General features: G+C 39.8%; 1 protein-coding gene across 1 annotated transcript in view; it reads right to left on the reverse strand.

The window, feature by feature from the left end:
• The window catches only part of LRRC9 (leucine rich repeat containing 9), a 716419-nt gene that overhangs the window by 318477 nt on the left and 373960 nt on the right, over nucleotides 1-23982 (reverse strand). Inside the window, exon 22 of the mRNA XM_053705244.1 lies at nucleotides 2635-2765. Within this exon, the coding sequence (XP_053561219.1) occupies nucleotides 2635-2765 (131 nt within the window). The remainder of the gene's footprint in view (nucleotides 1-2634; nucleotides 2766-23982) is intronic.

Genomic DNA, 23982 nt, shown 5'->3' on the forward strand with positions numbered 1-23982 from the left:
CAGTATCAGACATGGCTCTCGTGTCATCGGCGCGCTCTGTCCTTAACCCACAGCTGTCGCGCTTGCCTCTTAACTCGGGCATATTGTATAATACTTCTTTCATAACATTAGCCATATCATGTAAAGTGATTTGTAAGGGCCTTGATGTACTTGGCGCCTCAATCTCACGCACCTCCCGAGCGGGAGACGAAGGTACTGACACGTGAGGAGAGTTAGACGGCATAACTTCCCCCTCGTTGTCTGGTGATAATTTCTTTATCGGTACAGATTGACTTTTATCCAAAGTAATATCAATACAATTGGTACACATATTTCTATTGGGCTCCACATCGGCTTTTAAACATAATGAACAAGCAGATTCCTCTGTATCAGACATGTTTAAACAGACTAGCAATGAAGCTAGCAAGCTTGGAAATTACTTTCAATAAGTTTACAAGCAATATAAAAAACGCTGCAGCGCTTTCTTAAAAAACACAGTTGAATAACAAAGAACTAATTCAGTTATAGTCAACAATTCTTTAAATGTATTAATTAGCAGAGGATTGCACCCATTAGCAAAAGGATGATTAACCCCTCAGTACCCAAAAAAACGGATATCAAATTAAGATTTAACGTTTTTATCACAGTCAAACACACTGTCACAGGTCTGCTGTGACTGATTACCTCCCTCAAAAACGAATTTTGAAGAGAGACTTTCTGGATCAAGGAGGAAGAAGCAGGAAGACTGTGCTAGAATTTTAACTGCGCAACAAGGCACTAAAAAAGGCCCCTCCCACTCATTTACAACAGTGGGAGACCTGATATAACGGTTTCTATGCAGAAATATACGTTAGCCATGTGGAAAAAAAGAGAAAAAAATTCATGCCCAAAAGGATTTATCACCAAACTACCTCACAAAACGAATAACATGCCAGTAAACGTTTTAAAAACAAACTTCTTTTAATGTCATGCAAAGTTATCACTAAGCCTGCTACCAGTCGCTTCCACTGCAGATAAGGCTTAAGCATTATTTCAGTATTAACAGTATTTTCTCAGTCAAATTCTAGTCCCTAGAAAATAACTCTACTGTGCATACATTTATCAGCCTGATACCAGTCACTACTACTGCATTTAAGGCTGTACTTACATCATACGGGTAACAGCAGTGTTTTCTTAGTCAATTCCATTCCCAGAAAATATTGTACTGCACATACCTCATTTGCGGGGGACCCCGCATGCTATTCCCATGTTCTGAAGTTACCCCACTCCTCAGAATGTCGAGAATAGCCAGTGGATCTTAGTTACGCCTGCTAAGATCATAGAAAACGCAGGCAGTTTCTTCTTCCAAATACTGCCTGAGATAGAAAAACAGCACACTCCGGTGCCATTTAAAATAACAAACTTTTGATTGAAGAATAATTAAGTAAAAACTCCTATCTCCTCTCGCAACCTCCTTCTTTGTTGAGACTTGCAAGAGAATGACTGGATATGACGTGAGGGGAGGAGCTATATAGCAGCTCTGCTTGGGTGATCCTCTAGCAACTTCCTGTTGGGAAGGAGAATATATCCCATAAGTAATGGATGACCCGTGGACTGAACACACTTAACAAGAGAAATAACTATGGCAATATTCTTCTAAAAGACATCTCCCTCGCCATTTCTTCCCTCTTCTATGGAGCTTATCATTGGCATCCCATGTTAGAAAACCCTGTGTTTCTTTTCTTCCGGTACTGTTATAAAGCCCATTGTAAAACTATCCCGTCTAGAATCTTCAATATATATGTATGCATACATCATTTAATTTACTTCATTCTCTTGGGGTCATTTGTTAAAACTTAGTACCTTACCATGACAGCATATTGGCTTAGGTGTGTGCATGTGTCATGAGCACTGCAGTCATACAGTGTTGAAGACACATGCACACTCCTGAACCTACCTCAGTATACTCTCATGCTTTCAACAAAAGGAAACTACCAGAAAAAGGTACATTTGACAACAGAGCAACGACTGAACAATTTTTAAAACTGTACACTCTGAATCATTACATTTTAAAGGGACATAAAACAAGTTGGGATAGAGACAAAATAAAATAATATGTACTTTAATTACTTAACCTGCAAATTTATACTGCAGTGCCTCACCATTAACCCTTGCTTTTTAGTTTCCAAATTGTACAGCTCTAACCCCCCCCCCCCACACATTTCCTTCTATGGAGGTATCTATATCTACCATTGCTTTGGTAGAATGCAAAAGTACACAGTGATTATCTGCTGGAGCATGCCTAGAAGCAAATAAGCTGCTGTGAAATACAATGTCTGTGTTTCTGATGCTAAACACACAGTGGTGGGGGGGGATCAGACTACTCCAGACAGCACAGCTTTGAAACTAATTTTGCTTATTTTTGGCAATTTTTAAACAAATTTTATGCAAGTTATTTTTACTGAATTGGCCCTTTTAGGATATGCACAGATCTCAACATGTTTTATGGCACTTTAATTTTGTTTACGTTCTTAAATGCATATTTCTGTTTGAAATATTTAATATTATTATTAGCATCAGGTATTTGTAGAGGGCCAATAGATTCCACAGCGCTAAACCAGTAACAATATTTTTTAACTTTGTGTACAAAACCTTTAAGTATTTGAAGACAATTACCTAACTGATGAGCTCTTCCAGTTTAAGTCACACAGCTCAGTGAAATTTTGATGTCCCATTTTTTCTGCGATCACATCGGAAGTAAGTCTGCCTTCAAACAAATCTCTGGCATTCTCAAACTCCACTGGTTCCTTTAAATACAAATATCAAATCAGCTGTTTCCAAAACAGATTATTAACCAATAACATCTATAGGTTTGAAATGCATTTTCTTTCTGAATACAACTCTGAAGTGAGGAATTATTTTGCTGACAGTAACATTGAGGTTTAGCTTTGATAGTGATGTAGAGAAAGAGAAAAATAATGAAAGCTGTAATAAACAATCTGTAACATCCTTATTTAGGGCCGGGTGATCTAAAACTCTCTGCTCTTATGAGAGAAATTCCGTTAGTCTTGTGTGGTCCTTCAAATAATTTTAGAAAGGTAAATTTTAGCTTGAGAGCACTATGCAGGTTCTGGATGTAAAAGAGAGACGTTACATACATTGCAAAATAAGATCTAAAAACAGAAACACCAACATTTTGCATGATTTCCCTTCATGCCTAAAGATGTAAACTTTCCAGACATTTTGAAGCCGTGGGATTTTTTATTATTTCCATTTTTGTTAGGGGGATAGACAGTTTGCAATATTAGCTCTTTACAGATTGAAAATCACTAAAATGGACATTTTAGCTGACTAGAAAATATCACCTGAACATCTCTATGTAAAAAAGAAATATATTTTACCTCAAATTGTCCTAAGTATCCACACCCAAAGGACTTTAAGCAACAAATCCGTATGCCAGTCCCAAGACTTGCAAGGGAGCGTTAGTTTAACGAAGTCTACTATGAGATCTCATGAGATCACAGTTCATGAGCACTGCTGATGCTGATTGGGTGCTGTTCATTTCTTCCTTATTTTTATTTTTTTAACCTGCAGCTGGGCAGTAACAACTTAACCTTTTCCAGCCGTTATTCCGTTGCATTCCGTCACAACGGCGATGGGCTTTAAAGCCGTTATGACGGAATACAACGGTCATAGCCAACGGCTGTCCAGAAGCCAACTGCGCTTGCAGGATTTGATCGCGGTCACGAAAGGGTTAACAGAAATGTATATATGTTCTTTCACAATGACAATAATTGCATGAGTAGGCACCATAACAACACAGTATTAAACATAAATAGTTAGGAGTGAGACCAAACAATAGCGCTGTGCATATCATTAGTAGGCGCTATGGTTCAAGGGTCAAAAACGAAAAGTTACAAATTTTGGAGGCTGCAAGAGATGGCTGCCTATCTACTAGCAATATACATATATTGAATGTCAACATAAACAAAAGGAAGAGTGACAAATTCATCAGCATTTCAAACTAATCATGCGCACATGAATTTTTTTTTTTATTATTATATAGACCTCCTAAATTGTCTATAGGCCACTCTTTAACCTATGTGTAATAGCTTAAGTCACTGTAGGTAAACTAGAATGATATAAAGCCACTCTTGGACATGGTAAATTAACATATAGAAATGTAACAGTATATATAGTAAAGAACCCCTTGCAGGGCTGATATACTGCATGAGTGAAGTACAGGTAGATAAAATGATGGGACCACTCTTAGACCCTCTAATATAAATGAAATAGTAAGACATAACAGAGTAGGAGGAACAAATCTGCATATTAGCAGCTGGTACATACATAACTTCTAATGCTAAACTTGTGGTATAAATTAACCAATAGTGTGAACTATATAATATACAGTACTATTAAATAAATAACATAATTTATGTAAGAACTTACCTGATAAATTCATTTCTTTCATATTAGCAAGAGTCCATGAGTTAGTGACGTATGGGATATACATTCCTACCAGGAGGGGCAAAGTTTCCCAAACCTTAAAATGCCTATAAATACACCCCTCACCACACCCACAATTCAGTTTAACGAAAAAATATAAAATAAGGAATTGGAATAATTGTGCTTTATACAAAAAATCATAACCACCACAAAAAAGGGCGGGCCTCATGGACTCTTGCTAATATGAAAGAAATGAATTTATCAGGTAAGTTCTTACATAAATTATGTTTTCTTTCATGTAATTAGCAAGAGTCCATGAGTTAGTGACGTATGGGATAATGACTACCCAAGATGTGGATCTTTCCACGCAAGAGTCACTAGAGAGGGAGGGATAAAATAAAGACAGCCAATTCCTGCTGAAAATAATCCACACCCAAAATAAAGTTTAATGAAAAACATAAACAGAAGATTCAAACTGAAACCGCTGCCTGAAGTACTTTTCTACCAAAAACTGCTTCAGAAGAAGAAAATACATCAAAATGGTAGAATTTAGTAAAAGTATGCAAAGAGGACCAAGTTGCTGCTTTGCAAATCTGATCAACCGAAGCTTCATTCCTAAACGCCCAGGAAGTAGAAACTGACCTAGTAGAATGAGCTGTAATCCTTTGAGGCGGAGTTTTACCCGACTCGACATAGGCATGATGAATTAAAGATTTCAACCAAGATGCCAAAGAAATGGCAGAAGCTTTCTGGCCTTTTCTAGAACCGGAAAAGATAACAAATAGACTAGAAGTCTTTCGGAAAGACTTAGTAGCTTCAACATAATATTTCAAAGCTCTAACAACATCCAAAGAATGCAACGATTTCTCCTTAGAATTCTTAGGATTAGGACATAATGAAGGAACCATAATTTCTCTACTAATGTTGTTGGAATTCACAACCTTAGGTAAAAATTCAAAAGAAGTTCGCAACACCACCTTATCCTGATGAAAAATCAGAAAAGGAGACTCACAAGAAAGAGCAGATAATTCAGAGACTCTTCTGGCAGAAGAGATCGCCAAAAGGAACAAAACTTTCCAAGAAAGTAATTTAATGTCCAATGAATGCATAGGTTCAAACGGAGGAGCTTGAAGAGCCCCCAGAACCAAATTCAAACTCCAAGGAGGAGAAATTGACTTAATGACAGGTTTTATACGAACCAAAGCTTGTACAAAACAATGAATATCAGGAAGATTAGCAATCTTTCTGTGAAAAAGAACAGAAAGAGCAGAGATTTGTCCTTTCAAAGAACTTGCGGATAAACCTTTATCTAAACCATCCTGAAGAAACTGTAAAATTCTCGGAATTCTAAAAGAATGCCAAGAAAAATGATGAGAAAGACACCAAGAAATATAAGTCTTCCAGACTCTATAATATATCTCTCTGGATACAGATTTACGAGCCTGTAACATAGTATTAATCACAGAGTCAGAGAAACCTCTTTGACCAAGAATCAAGCGTTCAATCTCCATACCTTTAAATTTAAGGATTTGAGATCCTGATGGAAAAAAGGACCTTGCGACAGAAGGTCTGGTCTTAGCGGAAGAGTCCACGGATGGCAAGAGGCCATCCGGACAAGATCCGCATACAAAAACCTGTGAGGCCATGCCGGAGTTACCAGCAGAACAAACGAGCATTCCTTCAGAATCTTGGAGATTACTCTTGGAAGAAGAACTAGAGGCGGAAAGATATAGGCAGGATGATACTTCCAAGGAAGTGATAATGCATCCACTGCTTCCGCCTGAGGATCCCGGGATCTGGACAGATACCTGGGAAGTTTCTTGTTTAGATGAGACGCCATCAGATCTATTTCTGGAAGCTCCCACATTTGAACAATCTGAAGAAATACCTCTGGGTGAAGAGACCATTCGCCCGGATGCAACGTTTGGCGACTGAGATAATGCGCTTCCCAATTGTCTATACCTGGGATATGAACCGCAGAGATTAGACAGGAGCTGGATTCCGCCCAAACCAGAATTCGAGATACTTCTTTCATAGCCAGAGGACTGTGAGTCCCTCCTTGATGATTGATGTATGCCACAGTTGTGACATTGTCTGTCTGAAAACAAATGAACGATTCTCTCTTCAGAAGAGGCCAAGACTGAAGAGCTCTGAAAATTGCACGGAGTTCCAAAATATTGATCGGTAATCTCACCTCCTGAGATTCCCAAACTCCTTGTGCCGTCAGAGATCCCCACACAGCTCCCCAACCTGTGAGACTTGCATCTGTTGAAATTACAGTCCAGGTCGGAAGAACAAAAGAAGCCCCCTGAATTAAACGATGGTGATCTGTCCACCACATTAGAGAGTGTCGTACAATCGGTTTTAAAGATATTAATTGAGATATCTTTGTGTAATCCCTGCACCATTGATTCAGCATACAGAGCTGAAGAGGTCGCATGTGAAAACGAGCAAAGGGGATCGCGTCCGATGCAGCAGTCATAAGACCTAGAATTTCCATGCATAAGGCTACCGAAGGGAATGATTGTGACTGAAGGTTTCGACAAGCTGAAATCAATTTTAGACGTCTCTTGTCTGTCAAAGACAGAGTCATGGACACTGAATCTATCTGGAAACCCAGAAAGGTTACCCTTGTCTGAGGAATCAATGAACTTTTTAGTGAATTGATCCTCCAACCATGATCTTGAAGAAACAACACAAGTCGATTCGTATGAGATTCTGCTAAATGTAAAGACTGAGCAAGTACCAAGATCCAAATAAGGAAATACCACAATACCCTGTTCTCTGATTACAGACAGAAGGGCACCGAGAACCTTTGTAAAAATTCTTGGAGCTGTAGCTAGGCCAAACGGCAGAGCCACAAACTGGTAATGCTTGTCCAGAAAAGAGAATCTCAGGAACTGATAATGATCTGGATGAATCGGAATATGCAGATATGCATCCTGTAAATCTATTGTGGACATATAATGCCCTTGCTGAACAAAAGGCAAGATAGTCCTTACAGTTACCACTTTGAACGTTGGTATCCTTATATAACGATTCAATATTTTTAGATCCAGAACTGGTCTGAAGGAATTCTCCTTCTTTGGTACAATGAAGAGATTTGAATAAAACCCCATCCCCTGTTCCAGAACTGGAACTGGCATAATTACTCCAGCCAACTCTAGATCTGAAACACATTTCAGAAATGCTTGAGCTTTCACTGGATTTACTGGGACATGGGAAAGAAAAAATCTCTTTGCAGGAGGTCTTATCTTGAAACCAATTCTGTACCCTTCTGAAACAATGTTCTGAATCCAAAGATTGTGAACAGAATTGATCCAAATTTCTTTGAAAAAACGTAACCTGCCCCCTACCAGCTGAGCTGGAATGAGGGCCGCACCTTCATGTGGACTTAGAAGCTGGCTTTGCTTTTCTAGAAGGCTTGGATTTATTCCAGACTGGAGATGGTTTCCAAACTGAAACTGCTCCTGAGGATGAAGGATCAGGCTTTTGTTCTTTGTTGAAACGAAAGGAACGAAAACGATTATTAGCCCTGTTTTTACCCTTAGATTTTTTATCCTGTGGTAAAAAAGTTCCTTTCCCACCAGTAACAGTTGAGATAATAGAATCCAACTGAGAACCAAATAATTTGTTACCCTGGAAAGAAATGGAAAGTAGAGTTGATTTAGAAGACATATCAGCATTCCAAGTTTTAAGCCATAAAGCTCTTCTAGCTAAAATAGCTAGAGACATAAACCTGACATCAACTCTGATAATATCAAAAATGGCATCACAGATAAAATTATTAGCATGTTGAAGAAGAAGAATAATATTATGAGAATCATGATCTGTTACTTGTTGCGCTAAAGTTTCCAACCAAAAAGTTGAAGCTGCAGCAACATCAGCCAATGATATAGCAGGTCTAAGAAGATTACCTGAACACAGATAAGCTTTTCTTAGAAAGGATTCAATTTTCCTATCTAAAGGATCCTTAAACGAAGTACCATCTGACGTAGGAATAGTAGTACGTTTAGCAAGGGTAGAAATAGCCCCATCAACTTTAGGGATTTTGTCCCAAAATTCTAATCTGTCAGACGGCACAGGATATAATTGCTTAAAACGTTTAGAAGGAGTAAATGAATTACCCAAATTATTCCATTCTCTGGAAATTACTTCAGAAATGGCACCAGGAACAGGAAAAACTTCTGGAATAACCACAGGAGATTTAAAGACCTTATCTAAACGTTTAGATTTAGTATCAAGAGGACCAGAATCCTCAATTTCTAAAGCAATTAGTACTTCTTTAAGTAAAGAACGAATAAATTCCATTTTAAATAAATATGAAGATTTATCAGCATCAATCTCTGAGACAGAATCCTCTGAACCAGAAGAGTCATTAGAATCAGAATGATGATGTTCATTTAAAAATTCATCTGTATAAAGAGAAGTTTTAAAAGATTTTTTATGTTTACTAGAAGGAGGAATAACAGACATAGCCTTCTTGATGGATTCAGAAACAAAATCTCTTATGTTATCAGGAACATTCTGAACATTAGATGTTGAAGGAACTGCAACAGGTAATGGTACATTACTAAAGGAAATATTATCTGCATTAACAAGTTTGTCATGACAATTAATACAAACAACAGCTGGAGGAATAGCTACCAAAAGTTTACAGCAGATACACTTAGCTTTGGTAGTTCCAGCACCAGACAGCGATTTTCCTGAAGTATCTTCTGACTCAGATGCAACGTGAGACATCTTGCAATATGTAAGAGAAAAAACAACATATAAAGCAAAATTGATCAAATTCCTTAAATGACAGTTTCAGGAATGGGAAAAAATGCCAGTGAACAAGCTTCTAGCAACCAGAAGCAATAAATAATGAGACTTAAATAATGTGGAGACAAAAGCGACGCCCAAATTTTTATTTTTATTTTTTTTTAGCGCCAAATAAGACGCCCACATTATTTGGCGCCTAAATGCTTTTGGCGCCAAAAATGACGCCACGTCCGGAACGCCGACATTTTTTGACGCAAAAGAACGTCAAAAATGACGCAACTTCCGGCGACACGTATGACGCCGGAAACAGAAAAGATTTTTTGCGCCAAAAAAGTCTGCGCCAAAAATGACGCAATAAAATGAAGCATTTTCAGCCCCGCGAGCCTAACAGCCCACAGGGAAAAAAGTCAAATCTTTAAGGTAAGAAAAATATTTGATTCAAATGCATTATCCCAAATATGAAACTGACTGTCTGAAAATAAGGAATGTTGAACATCCTGAGTCAAGGCAAATAAATGTTTGAATACATATATTTAGAACTTTATTAAAAAAGTGCCCAACCATAGCTTAGAGTGTCACAGAAAATAAGACTTACTTACCCCAGGACACTCATCTACATGTTTGTAGAAAGCCAAACCAGTACTGAAACGAAAATCAGCAGAGGTAATGGTATATTTATAAGAGTATATCGTCGATCTGAAAAGGGAGGTAAGAGATGAATCTCTACGACCGATAACAGAGAACCTATGAAATAGACCCCGTAGAAGGAGATCATTGAATTCAAACAGGCAATACTCTCCTCACATCCCTCTGACATTCACTGCACGCTGAGAGGAAAACCGGGCTCCAACCTGCTGCGGAGCGCATATCAACGTAGAATCTAGCACAAACTTACTTCACCACCTCCATAGGAGGCAAAGTTTGTAAAACTGAATTGTGGGTGTGGTGAGGGGTGTATTTATAGGCATTTTGAGGTTTGGGAAACTTTGCCCCTCCTGGTAGGAATGTATATCCCATACGTCACTAACTCATGGACTCTTGCTAATTACATGAAAGAAATATGTAAAACATAGAGCTTATGTATGAAAGTGAAGCTATAGATGACTCTATATACTACTCCTAATCTTATGAAAAGTCACGAGAATGGTGAGAGTGTACAGGCATGTAATAGAACTGCTCACGAGCTCAACAGTACTATATGTCCTTAGTAAAATTATATAATTAGCCCTGGTCATTAGAATTAGTTAAGGTAGTTTACATGAACGTCCACTATACCAGTATATGTCCTATACCAAATATAGCTTTCATTTATTTTATATTTGAAGAGACTAAATTTTGTAACTAACACATATAATATAAAACTATCTGCAGGTTCCCAGTGCCGTTTTAACTGATAGACCTATAAGAGAAGAAATGTGAACACTAAATACTGTACTAAGGGCCATAGTGCATAACTGAATAAGAATGAAACGTGAGACTCATTGGTAATGTGACTAGTAGTCACTTAAAATAATGGATTTAGCATTTAGGGGCAATAGGAGCAGGTTCTGACTAAACCCTTTTCTGTGGCTTCTAAGCTTAACTAACAAAACTAACCGATACCCTGCGATAGAGTGGAGTAGCTACATAAAATGCATATCTCTTATCCAACCATGTATGTATGTATCATGCAAGAAGGCTGGTAAGTCTGTAGTATTGTGCCTTTTCCAAAATATGACCCGGGGGTTCAAATATTGGATAAGTTCAGTCTCAGAAAGGGTATCCACAACGGACCGATGAAACAGCTCAGAAGCGTCATTAGTGGCTGTAAAGTATACTCGGGAGTCAGACGCATCTCCCGGCATACTCATCCAGCATGGGGTTTTGTTATGGTCTTGATAGAGCTCTGTCAGTGATAATGCATTTCTTCTACTTAACATTTGATAATTGTGCGGTCCCTTCTCATATAAATTACATAAGGCAAACCAGGCTGGGGTTTCTGTGAATCGTTCATCCTGATCGGCATGATAGACACATGTGGAGAGTCTGCAGGCCGTATTACAGAGGGTTGTTGAGCCTTCAGCAGTTCAGAATCATGGGAGCTAGCAGTACCTCCTTTCTCCCCTAGCTCCCGTATGGATCCATTTGACCAATTATCTCCTGACCACATCGTGGCAATCAGATCATTTATTTTGTTGCAAAATGATTTTTAAAGTTTCTTCAGTAGCGCTTGTAGTTCATGATAAAGTTCTCCTTTTTCCATGTTCAAGGATCATTTGTATCCAGCAATAATCGGGGGGGTTGTAAAATTTCTTGTAAGGCTGCCGCCTTGAAACTTTCAACGGTCCGGATTAAGGACTCTGTTGGACTATTTCACAAACTAAACCAACAAGATGAAGCACACAAGGAAAAGATACAAACCTTTTTTCCCCTGCAGTGTCCACTAGAGACAAAAATGCATTTTTATTTTGCATTTGAATATTGTATCCTCAGTATATATTAGTATTCGCTCATATTCCAGCATTTACTTATCCTCAGTGTAGAGGAACTCTAATTATTTAATACTTTATATACATTGAAGTCTTCATGTTAAATAGTTTTTCGAGATAATAATGGCGGTTTAAACATATGAACACCTTGCCATAAACATTTATAAATTGAAAAGAAAACTCTCCGCGTTTTACTTTTTCTGGAAAAAAAAACAGCTTTGGAAAAAAGTGAGAAAAGTTGTTTTTCCCCCCCAATTTTTTTTCTTCTTCAGGGCCTTCCCATCTCTATCCAATCTGATGAGTTTTTCATTATCAGGTTCTCAGTGTGCAACCTCTTTTAGCTTTATGTGACCCCTAATGTTGCGCTTTTTATTGGCCTCATCAATGAAATGCAGCTGCTTCTATCTAGGTACAGGGAACCTTTGAATTTTCCCATCAGAGTGAAAAAACAAAGGTGATTTGCAAAAACAAAACACAACCTCTGTCAGAGAAACTCAACTGATGCTTACTCTATGGTGAGCTTTCTCTCCCAGTGCGGCCTCTTTTAGCTCACTTATGTGTCTGTTAGAGCAATGTTTCTCCACCGCTGCCCTCAAGTACCCATCTAACAAGCCAGATTTTCATGATATCTAAACTAGAGCACAGGTGAAATAATTACCTGATGGGTGAGAGCAGGTTAGTAACCATGGTTACTGATCAGCTGATTATGTCATCTGTGCTCTAGTTCAGCTATAATGAAAACCGGGCCTGTTGGGGGTACTTGAGGACCGTGGTTGAGAAACACTGTGTTAGAGGACATAGAATTTAGCATATTAAACCCCATTATTGTTCCTTCATGATTCAGATAGAACATGCAATTTTAAGCAACTTTCTAATTTACTACTATTATAAATTTTTCTTTGATTTCGTGGTATCTTTATTTGAAAAAAGCAGGAATGTAAGCTTAGGAGCCAGACCATTTCAGAACCAAAAATGGGCTGGCTCCTACGCTTACATTTCTGCTTTTCAAATACAGACATCAAAGAAACAAAGAAAAATTGATAATAGTAGTAAATTATAAAGTTGCTTAAAATTTCTGCTCTATCTGAATCGTGAAAGAAAAAAAAGGAAATTTATGCTTACCTGATAAATTGATTTCTTTTACGATATACCGAGTCCACATTTCATCCTTTACTTGTGGGATATATTCCTCCTGCTAACAGGAAGTGGCAAAGAGCACCACAGCAGAGCTGCTATATAGCTCCTCCCCCCAGTCATTTGACCGATGGTATAGGAAGAGAAAGGGAAAGAACCATTAAGGTGCAGAGGTGACTGAAGTTTATATAAAAATAAGTCCTGTCCCAAAAAGACAGGGTGGGCCGTGGACTCGGTATATCGTAAAAGAAATCAATTTATCAGGTAAGCATCAATTTCCTTTTCTTTTACAAGATATACAGAGTCCACGGTTTCATCCTTTACTTGTGGGATACCAATACCAAAGCTTTAGGACACGGATGAAAGGGAGGGACAAGACAGGAAACTAATCGGAAGGCACCACTGCTTGAAGCACCTTTCTCCCAAAAATAGCCTCAGAAGAAGCAAAAGTATCACATTTGTAAAATTTGGAAAAAGTATGAAGGGAGGACCAAGTCGCAGCCTTACAGATCTGTTCAACAGAAGCATCATTTTTAGCCCATGTGGAAGCCACAGCCCTGGTGGAATGTGCCGTAATCTTCTCAGGAGGCTGCTGTCCAACAGTCTTGTATGCCAAACGTATGATGCTTTTCAGCCAAAAAGAAAGAGAGGTAGCTGTAGCTTTTTGACCTCTACGCTTTCCAGAATAAACCACAAACAGAGAGGATGTTTGACGGAAATCCTTGGTTGCTTGCAAGTAAAACTTCAAAGCACGAACCACGTCTAAGTTATGTAACAGACGCTCCTTCTTCGAAGAAGGATTAGGACACAGAGAAGAACAACAATTTCCTGATTAATATTCTTATTTGAAACAACCTTAGGAAGGAATCCAGGTTTAGTACGCAAAACCACCTTATCAGAATGGAATATAAGATAAGGGGAATCATATTGCAATGCAGAAAGCTCCGAAACTCTTCGAGCAGAAGAGATAGCAACTAAAAACAAAACTTTCCAAGATAACAGCTTAATATCTATGGAATGCATGGGTTCAAACGGAACCCCTTGAAGAACATTAAGAACTAAATTCAGACTCCATAGTGGAGCAACAGATTTAAACACAGGCTTGATTCTAATTAAAGCCTGGCAAAAAGCCTGAACATCTGGTACATCTGCCAGACGCTTGTGAAGCAAAATTGACAAAGCAGATATTTGTCCCTTCAATGAACTAGCAGATAAACCCTTCTCCAAACAATCAATTCTGTCTAAAATGTCCTCTAAAGGTGTCTCAACCTTCAAGGACTCTTCCAGGGCGTCAAACCAAAAGGCAGCCGCAGTAGTTACTGGAACCATGCACGCTATAGGCTGCAAAAGAAAACCCTGGTGAACAAAAATTTTCTTTAAAAGACCCTACAGTTTTTTATCCATAGGGTCTTTAAACGCACAACTGTCCTCAATGGGGATAGTTGTACATTTAGCTAAAGTAGAAACAGCTCCCTCCACCTTGGGAATCAATTGCCAAAAATGCCGCATGGTGTCAGATATGGGAAACATTTTCTTAAAATTAGGAGGGGGAGAAAACGGTATACCTGGTCTATCACATTCCTTATTAACAATTTCCGAAATTCTCTTAGGAACCGGAAAAACATCCGTGTAAGTAGGTACTTCAAAATATTTGTCCATTTTACACAATTTTTCTGGAGGAACCGTGATCGGGTCGCAATCATCCAGAGTCGCCAGAACCTCCCTGAGCAATAAGCGGAGGTGTTCTAATTTGAATTTAAAGGGCGTGAAGTCCGAATCTGTCTGAGGTATTAAATTTCCTGACTCTGAAAGTTCTCCCTCAGACATAAAATCCCTAACTCCCAAATCAGAGCATTGGGAGTTTACATCGGAAATAGCCACTAAGGCGTCAGAAGGTTCAGTATTTGTATTAATATCTGACCTATGGCGTTTACCCTGTAAGGCTGGCAGCTTAGACAATACCTCTGTAAGGGTAGTAGACATGACTGCCGCCATATCTTGCAAAGTAAAAGAAGTAGACGCACTAGAATTACATGATGTCGCTTATGTGGGCGTTAAAGGTTGTGACACTTAGGAAGAAATAGATGGTATACCTTGATTCTCTGCAGACTGAGAATCCTCCAGAGGCCCACTTTCTTTATTTAAAATGTGACCCTTACAGTGTACGGCCCTTTCAGTACAATAAGGGCACAATGTAAGAGGGGGTTCCACCATGGCTTCTAAACACATAGAACACTGATTTCCCATGTCAGACATGTTGTACAGACTAGTAATAACAGCCCAAGTCTTTCCCAACTTTATTGTGTGTAAAAATAATACAGTACAAAAAAAACGGTTACTGCGCCTTTAAGAAGAAAAAGTGTACACTGTTTTTGCAAAATCGATAAAACGATTATTAAAATGCAATATTTAGTTGTTTTGAGAGCCTAAAGTGCCTTTGGATGTTGCACCACCAGTAAAAGGAGAGTTAATTTGAAATGTCAGCAAGTTAAGCAGGAGTAAAACGATCTGCAGACAATAAACGGTTAAAGTCTTCTGCACTTCCCCACAGCTCTGCTGTGGCGCCTACCTGCCCCCAAGACCTGTCAAAAAGATCCGGTCCCACTACAAAGCACAGCCATACAGTCTGGTTCCAACCGGAGCTAATGGTTGCCACCTCTCCAGAAATCTAACTGCGCACTGAAGCGCGAAAATAGGCCCCGCCCATCATATCGGACGAGCCAAACATACAGAAAACCGCATGGGAAGCGTTTTCAAGTAATACATGTACACACTGCTTCTATTAACAAATATGCCATGTGAACCCCACAAACAAAATTCAGCCTCAATAAACCTCATAATCGTTCTTCATTAGGTTTCCTAGGCTGCCCCAGTGTCTAACCACAAAGCCCTTAAGTGTCCCATGTTATTATAATGGGATAATAATACAGGTCAGCACAGTACCACCCTAAAACAAGGACTACTGCTTACCCCTGCCCGCATGGGGAATATGTCAGCCAAATTTTGATATATCATGTCTCCTCAGAATGCAAATGACTGCACATACCTTGAAATTGCTTGTAGCAAGAATTCGTTCCCCCCTACTGAGGACTTCTCATGTACTTCCTCAGCAACACTTGTGGGAACGAAAATGGATCTTAGTTACTACTGCTAAGATCATCAGACTCAAGGCATGATTCTTCTTCCATATCATGCCAGAGTAAAAACAGTACACACCGGTACCATTTAAAATAAATTAGGGGTTAATAGGTTTAGTAAGTGGTAGTGATGTGGGAGGCCAGGGGTTTAGGGTTTAATACATTTATTTAATTGTGGTGGGCTCTGGGAGCGGAGGGATAGGGGATAATACATTTAGTTAGTTGTGTCGGTGTCAGGGAGCAGCGGAATAGGGGTTAATAACTTTATTAGAGTTGAGGTGGGCTCCGGGAGCAGCGGGATAGGGGTTAATAACTTTTAGTTGTGGCGTGGTCTGGGAGCGGCGGGATAGGGGTTAAACATTTTAGTATACTGGCGGTGCTTAGTGACAGAATATAAATATAGCTGGGAAAAAGCTGAATAGCAGCTAGATCGATGACTGTTAGTTAACAACAATCCGTTGCACATCACACCGTACTTGGTGTGCGGCTTTTTGACAGTTTATAATACAGCTTATACATGTAACCTAAAGGTAGTTTTATATCATGTTTATACACAGCACCCTCAGTCAGACAGTACAGTACTGTAATCAGAAAGTAATAACATAATTTATGTAAGAACTTACCTGATAAATTCATTTCTTTCATATTAGCAAGAGTCCATGAGCTAGTGACGTATGGGATATACATTCCTACCAGGAGGGGCAAAGTTTCCCAAACCTCAAAATGCCTATAAATACACCCCTCACCACACCCACAATTCGGTTTAACGAATAGCCAAGAAGTGGGGTGATAAGAAAGGAGCGAAAGCATCAAAAATAAAGAATTGGAATAATTGTGCTTTACACAAAAAAATCATAACCACCACAAAAAGGGTGGGCCTCATGGACTCTTGCTAATATGAAAGAAATGAATTTATCAGGTAAGTTCTTACATAAATTATGTTTTCTTTCATGTAATTAGCAAGAGTCCATGAGCTAGTGACGTATGGGATAGCAGATACCCAAGATGTGGACCTTCCACGCAAGAGTCACTAGAGAGTGAGGGATAAAATAAAGACAGCCAATTCCGCTGAAAAAATAATCCACAACCCAAATCAAAAAAATTTAAATAATAAGCAGAAGAATCAAACTGAAACAGCTGCCTGAAGTACTTTTCTACCAAAAACTGCTTCTGAAGAAGAAAAAACATCAAAATGGTAGAATTTAGTAAAAGTATGCAAAGAAGACCAAGTTGTTGCTTTGCAAATCTGATCAACAGAAGCTTCATTCCTAAAAGCCCAGGAAGTAGAAACTGACCTAGTAGAATGAGCCGTAATCCTTTGAGGCGGGGACTTACCCGACTCTACATAAGCATGATGAATCAAAGACTTTAACCAAGACGCCAAAGAAATGGCAGAAGCCTTCTGACCTTTCCTGGAACCACAAAAGATAACAAATAGACTAGAAGTCTTTCTGAAACCTTTAGTAGCTTACTACATCCAAAGAATGTAAAGATCTCTCCAGAGAATTCTTAGGATTAGGACACAATGAAGGGACAACAATTTCTCTACTAATGTTGTTAGAATTCACAACTTTAGGTAAAAATTTAAATGAAGTCCGCAACACTGCCTTATCCTGATGAAAAATCAGAAAAGGAGATTCACAAGAAAGAGCAGATAACTCAGAAACTCTTCTAGCAGAAGAGATGGCCAAAAGGAACAATACTTTCCAAGAAAGTAATTTAATATCCAGAGAATGCATAGGTTCAAACGGAGGAGCCTGTATAGCCCTCAGAACCAAATTAAGACTCCAAGGAGGAGAGATTGACTTAATGACAGGCTTGATACGAACCAAAGCCTGTACAAAACAATGAATATCAGGATGATTAGCAATCTTTCTGTGAAAAAGAACAGAAAGAGCAGAGATTTGTCCTTTCAAGGAACTTGCAGACAAACCCTTATCCAAACCATCCTGAAGAAACTGTAAAATTCTAGGAATTCTAAAAGAATGCCAAGAGAACACCAAGAAATGTAAGTCTTCCAGACTCAGTAATAAATCTTCCTAGACACAGATTTACGAGCCTGTAACATAGTATTAATCACTGAGTCAGAGAAACCTCTATGACTAAGTATCAAGCGTTCAATCTCCATACCTTCAAATTTAATGATTTGAGATCCTGATGGAAAAATGGACCTTGAGATAGAAGGTCTGGCCTTAACGGAAGTGTCCAAGGTTGGCAACTGGCCATCCGAACGAGATCCGCATACCAAAACCTTGTTTAGATGAGAGGCCATCAGATCTATTTCTGGAAGTTTCCAGATTTGAACAATCTGAAAAAATACCTCTGAGTGAAGAGACCATTCGCCCGGATGTAGCGTCTGGCGACTGAGATAATCCGCTTCCCGCTTGTCTATACCTGGGATGTGAACCGCAGAGATTAGACAGGAGCTGGATTCCGCCCATACAAGTATCCGAGATGCTTCTTTCATAGCCTGAGGACTGTGAGTCCCTCCTTGATGATTGACATACGCCACGATTGTGACATTGTCTGTCTGAAAACAAATAAACGATTCTCTCTTCAGAAGAGGCCAGAACTGAAGAGCTCTGAAAATCGCACGAAGTTCCAAAATGTTGATTGGTAATCTCGCCTCTTGAGATTCCCAAACCCCCTGCGCTGTCAGAGATCCCCATACAGCTCCCCAACCTGAAAAACTTGCATCTGTTGAGATCACAGTCCAGGTTGGACGAACAAAAGAGGTCCCTTGAATTAAACGATGGTGATCCAACCACCAAGTCAGAGAAGATTGAACATCAGAGCAGTCATGAGACCTAGAATTTCCATGCACAAAGCTACCGAAGGGAATGATTGAGACTGAAGGTTTCGACAAGCTGAAACCAATTTCAGACGTCTCTTTTCTGTTAGAGACAAAGTCATGGACACTGAATCTATTTGGAAACCCAAAAAGGTTACCCTTGTCTGAGGAATCAAGGAACTCTTTGGTAAATTGATCCTCTAACCATGTCTTTGAAGAAACAACACAAGTTGATTCGTATGAGATTCTGCAGAATGTAAAGACTGAGCAAGTACCAAGATATCGTCCAAATAAGGAAATACAGCAATACCCTGTTCTCTGATTACAGAGAGAAGGGCACCAAGAACCTTTGAAAAGATCCTTGGAGCTGTTGCTAGGCCAAACGGAAGAGCAACAAACTGGTAATGCTTGTCTAGAAAAGAGAATCTCAGGAACTGATAGTGATCTGGATGAATTGGAATATGAAGATATGCATCCTGTAAGTCTATTGTAGACATATAATGCACTTGCTGAACAAAAGGCAGAATAGTCCTTATAGTCACCATTTTGAATGTTGGTATCCTTACATAACGATTCAATATTTTTAGATCCAGAACTGGTCTGAAGGAATTCTCCTTCTTTGGTACAATGAACAGATTTGAGTAAAACCAAAGACCTCGTTCCAGAACTGGAACTGGCACAATTACCCCAGCCGACTCTAGGTCTGAAACACATTTCAGAAACGCCTGAGCCTTTACTGGGTTTACTGGAATGTGTGAGAGAAAAAATCTTCTCACAGGTGGCCTTACCTTGAAACCTATTCTGTACCCTTGTGAAACAATGTTCTGAATCCAAAGACTGTGAATCGAATTGATCCAAACATCTTTGAAAAATCGTAACCTGCCCCCTACCAGCTGTGCTGGAATGAGGGCCGCACCTTCATGCGGATTTAGGAGCTGGTTTTGACTTTCTAAAAGGCTTGGGATTTATTCCAGACTGGAGAAGGTTTCCAAACGGAAACTGTTCCTTTAGGGGAAGGGTCAGGCTTCTGTTCCTTATTCTGACGAAAGGAACGAAAACGATTAGCAGCCCTATATTTACCTTTAGATTTTTTGTCCCTGAGGCAAAAAGGCTCCCTTCCCCCCAGTAACAGTTGAAATTATTGAATCCAACTGTGAACCAAGTAATTTATTACCTTGGAAAGAAAGAGAAAGCAACGTTGACTTAGAAGTCATATCTGCATTCCAAGATTTAAGCCATAAAGCTCTTCTAGCTAAAATAGCTAAAGACATATACCTGACATCAATTCTAATGATATCAAAAATGGCATCACAAACAAAGTTATTAGCATGTTGAAGAAGTTTAACAATGCTATAAGCATTATGGTCTGACACTTGTTGCGCTAAAGCCTCCAACCAGAAAGTGGAAGCTGCAGCAACATCAGCCAAAGAAATAGCAGGTCTAAGAAGATTACCTGAATATAAATAAGCCTTCCTTAGAAAGGATTCAAGCTTCCTATATAAAGGATCCTTAAAAGAAGTACTATCTGCCGTAGGGATAGTAGTACGTTTAGCAAGAGTAGAGATAGCCCCATCAAAGTGCCCAACCATAGCTTAGAATGTCATAAATAAAATAAGACTTACTTACCCTAAGACACTCATCTACATATAGTAGATAGCCAAACCAGTACTGAAACGAGAATCAGTAGAGGTAATGGTATATAAGAGTATATCGTCGATCTGAAAAGGGAGGTAGGAGAAGAAATCTCTACGAACGATAACAGAGAACTTATGAAATAGATCCCCTAGAGGAAGACCATGGTATTCAAATAGGCAACACTCTCTTCACATCCCTCTGACATTCACTGCACTCTGAGAGGAAAACCGGGCTTCAGCCTGCTGCGAAGCGCATATCAACGTAGAAATCTAGCACAAACTTACTTCACCACCTCCATGGGAGGCAAAGTTTGTAAAACTGAATTGTGGGTGTGGTGAGGGGTGTATTTATAGGCATTTTGAGGTTTGGGAAACTTTGCCCCTCCTGGTAGGAATGTATATCCCATACGTCACTAGCTCATGGACTCTTGCTAATTACATGAAATAAATTTATATGTTAAATAATACAGCATATACATGTAAACTAAAGGTAGTTTTATATCATGTTTATACACAGCACCCTCAGACAGAAAGTACAGTACTGTAATCAGGCAGGTAATAACATAATTTATGCTTACCTGATAAATTTATTTCTCTTGTAGTGTATCCAGTCCACGGATCATCCATTACATGTGGGATATTCTCCTTCCCAACAGGAAGTTGCAAGAGGATCACCCAGAGCAGAGCTGCTATATAGCTCCTCCCCTAACTGCCATATCCAGTCATTCGACCGAAACAAGCCGAGAAAGGAGAAACCATAGGGTGAAGTGGTGATTGAAGTTTAATTAAAATTTAGACCTGCCTTAAAATGACAGGGTGGGCCGTGGACTGGATACACTACAAGAGAAATAAATTTATCAGGTAAGCATAAATTATGTTTTCTCTTGTTAAGTGTATCCAGTCCACGGATCATCCATTACTTGTGGGATACCAATACCAAAGCTTAAGAACACGGATGATGGGAGGGACAAGGCAGGAACTTAAACGGAAGGAACCACTGCCTGTAGAACCTTTCTCCCAAAAACAGCCTCCGAAGAAGCAAAAGTATCAAATTTGTAAAATTTTGAAAAGGTATGAAGCGAAGACCAAGTCGCAGCCTTGCAAATCTGTTCAACAGAGGCCTCATTTTTAAAGGCCCAGGTAGAAGCCACAGCTCTAGTAGAATGAGCTGTAATTCTTTCAGGGGGCTGCTGTCCAGCAGTCTCATATGCTAAACGGATTATACTCCGAAGCCAAAAAGAAAGAGAGGTTGTCGAGGCCTTTTGACCTCTCCTCTGTCCAGAGTAAATAACAAACAGGTGAGATGTTTGGCAAAAATCTTTAGTAGCCTGCAAGTAAAACTTCAATGCACGGACTACGTCTAGATTATGCAAAAGACGTTCCTTCTTTGAAGAAGGATTAGGGCATAATGATGGAACAACAATCTCTTGATTGATATTCTTGTTAGAAACCACCTTAGGTAAAAACCCAGGTTTTGTACGCAGAACTACTTTATCTGAATGAAAGATCAGATAAGGAGAATCACAATGTAAGGCAGATAACTCCGAGACACTTCGAGCCGAGGAAATAGCCATCAGAAAAAGAACTTTCCATGATAGAAGTTTGATATCAATAGAATGAAGGGGTTCAAATGGAACCCCTTGAAGAACTTTAAGAACCAAGTTTAAGCTCCATGGGGGAGCAACAGGTTTAAGCACAGGCTTAATTCTAACTAAAGCCTGACAAAATGCCTGAACGTCTGGAACTTCTGCCAGACGCTTGTGTAAAAGAATAGACAGAGCAGAAATCTGTCGCTTTAAAGAACTAGCTGATAGTCTTTTGTCCAAACCCTCTTGGAGGAAGGAAAATATCCTAGGAATCCTAACCCTACTCCATGAGTAATTCTTGGATTCACACCAATGAAGATATTTACGCCAAATCTTGTGGTAAATTTTCCTGGTGACAGGCTTTCGTGCCTGTATTAAGGTATCAATTACAGACTCGGAGAAGCCAAGCTTTGATAGGATCAAGCGTTCAATCTCCATGCAGTCAGTCTCAGAGAAAGTAGATTTGGATGATTGAAAGGACCTTGTATTAGAAGGTCTTGTCTCAGAGGCAGAGTCCATGGTGGAAAGTATGACATGTCCACTAGGTCTGCATACCAGGTCCTGCGTGGCCACGCAGGCGCTATCAATATCACCGATGCTCTCTCCTGTTTGATTTTGGCAATCAGACGAGGGAGCAGAGGAAACGGTGGAAACACATAGGCCAGGTTGAAGAACCAAGGCGCTGCTAGAGCATCTATCAGTGCCGCTTCTGGGTCCCTGGACCTGGACCTGGATCCGTAACAAGGAAGCTTGGCGTTATGGCGAGACGCCATGAGATCCAGTTCTGGTTTGCCCCAATGGAGAACCAATTGAGCAAACACCTCCGGATGGAGTTCCCACTCCCCCGGATGAAAAGTCTGACGACTTAGAAAATCCTCCTCCCAGTTCTCTACCCCTGGGATATGGATCGCTGAGAGGAGGCAAGAGTGAGTCTCTGCCTAGAGAATTATCTTGGAGACTTCTGACATCGCTAGGGAACTCCTGGCCCCCCCTTGATGGATGATGTAAGCCACAGTCGTGATGTTGTCCGACTGAAATCTGATGAACTTCAGTGTTGCTAACTGAGGCCAAGCTAGAAGAGCATTGAATATTGCTCTTAACTCCAGAATATTTATTGGGAGGAGTTTCTCCTCCTGAGTCCATGAACCCTGAGCCTTCAGGGAGTTCCAGACTGCACCCCAACCTAGAAGGCTGGCGTCTGTTGTTACAATGGTCCAATCTGGCCTGCGAAAGGTCATACCTTTGGACAGATGGACCCGAGATAACCACCAGAGAAGAGAATCTCTGGTTTCCTGATCCAGATTTAGTAGAGGGGACAAATCTGTGTAATCCCCATTCCACTGACTGAGCATGCATAATTGCAGCGGTCTGAGATGCAGGCGCGCAAATGGCACTATGTCCATCGCCGCTACCATTAAGCCGATTACTTCCATGCACTGAGCCACCATGGGGCGTGGAATGGAGTGAAGAACACGGCAAGCATTTAGAAGTTTTGATAACCTGGACTCCGTCAGGTAAATTTTCATTTCTATAGAATCTATCAGAGTCCCTAAGAAGGAAACCCTTGTGAGAGGAGATAGAGAACTCTTTTCTTCGTTCACTTTCCACCCATGCGACCTCAGAAATGCCAGAACTATCTCTGTATGAGACTTGGCAATTTGAAAGCTTGACGTCTGTATCAGGATGTCATCTAGGTAAGGAGCCACCGCTATGCCTCGGGGTCTTAGAACCGCCAGAAGTGAGCCCAGAACCTTTGCAAACATTCTTGGGGCTGTAGCAAACCCGAATGGAAGAGCTACAAACTTGTAATGCCTGTCTAGAAAGGCAAACCTCAGGAACCGATGATGATTCTTGTGGATCAGAATGTGAAGGTAGGCATCCTTTAAGTCCACTGTGGTCATGTACTGACCCTCTTGGATCATGGGTAAAATGGTTCGAAAAGTTTCCATCTTCAATGATGGAACTCTGAGGAATTTGTTTAGGATCTTTAGATCCAAAATTGGTCTGAAGGTTCCCTCTTTTTTGGGAACCACAAACAGATTTGAATAAAACCCCTGTCCT

This window comes from Bombina bombina, chromosome 1 (assembly GCF_027579735.1).
Source record: "Bombina bombina isolate aBomBom1 chromosome 1, aBomBom1.pri, whole genome shotgun sequence".
Taxonomy (NCBI): Eukaryota; Metazoa; Chordata; class Amphibia; order Anura; family Bombinatoridae; genus Bombina; species Bombina bombina.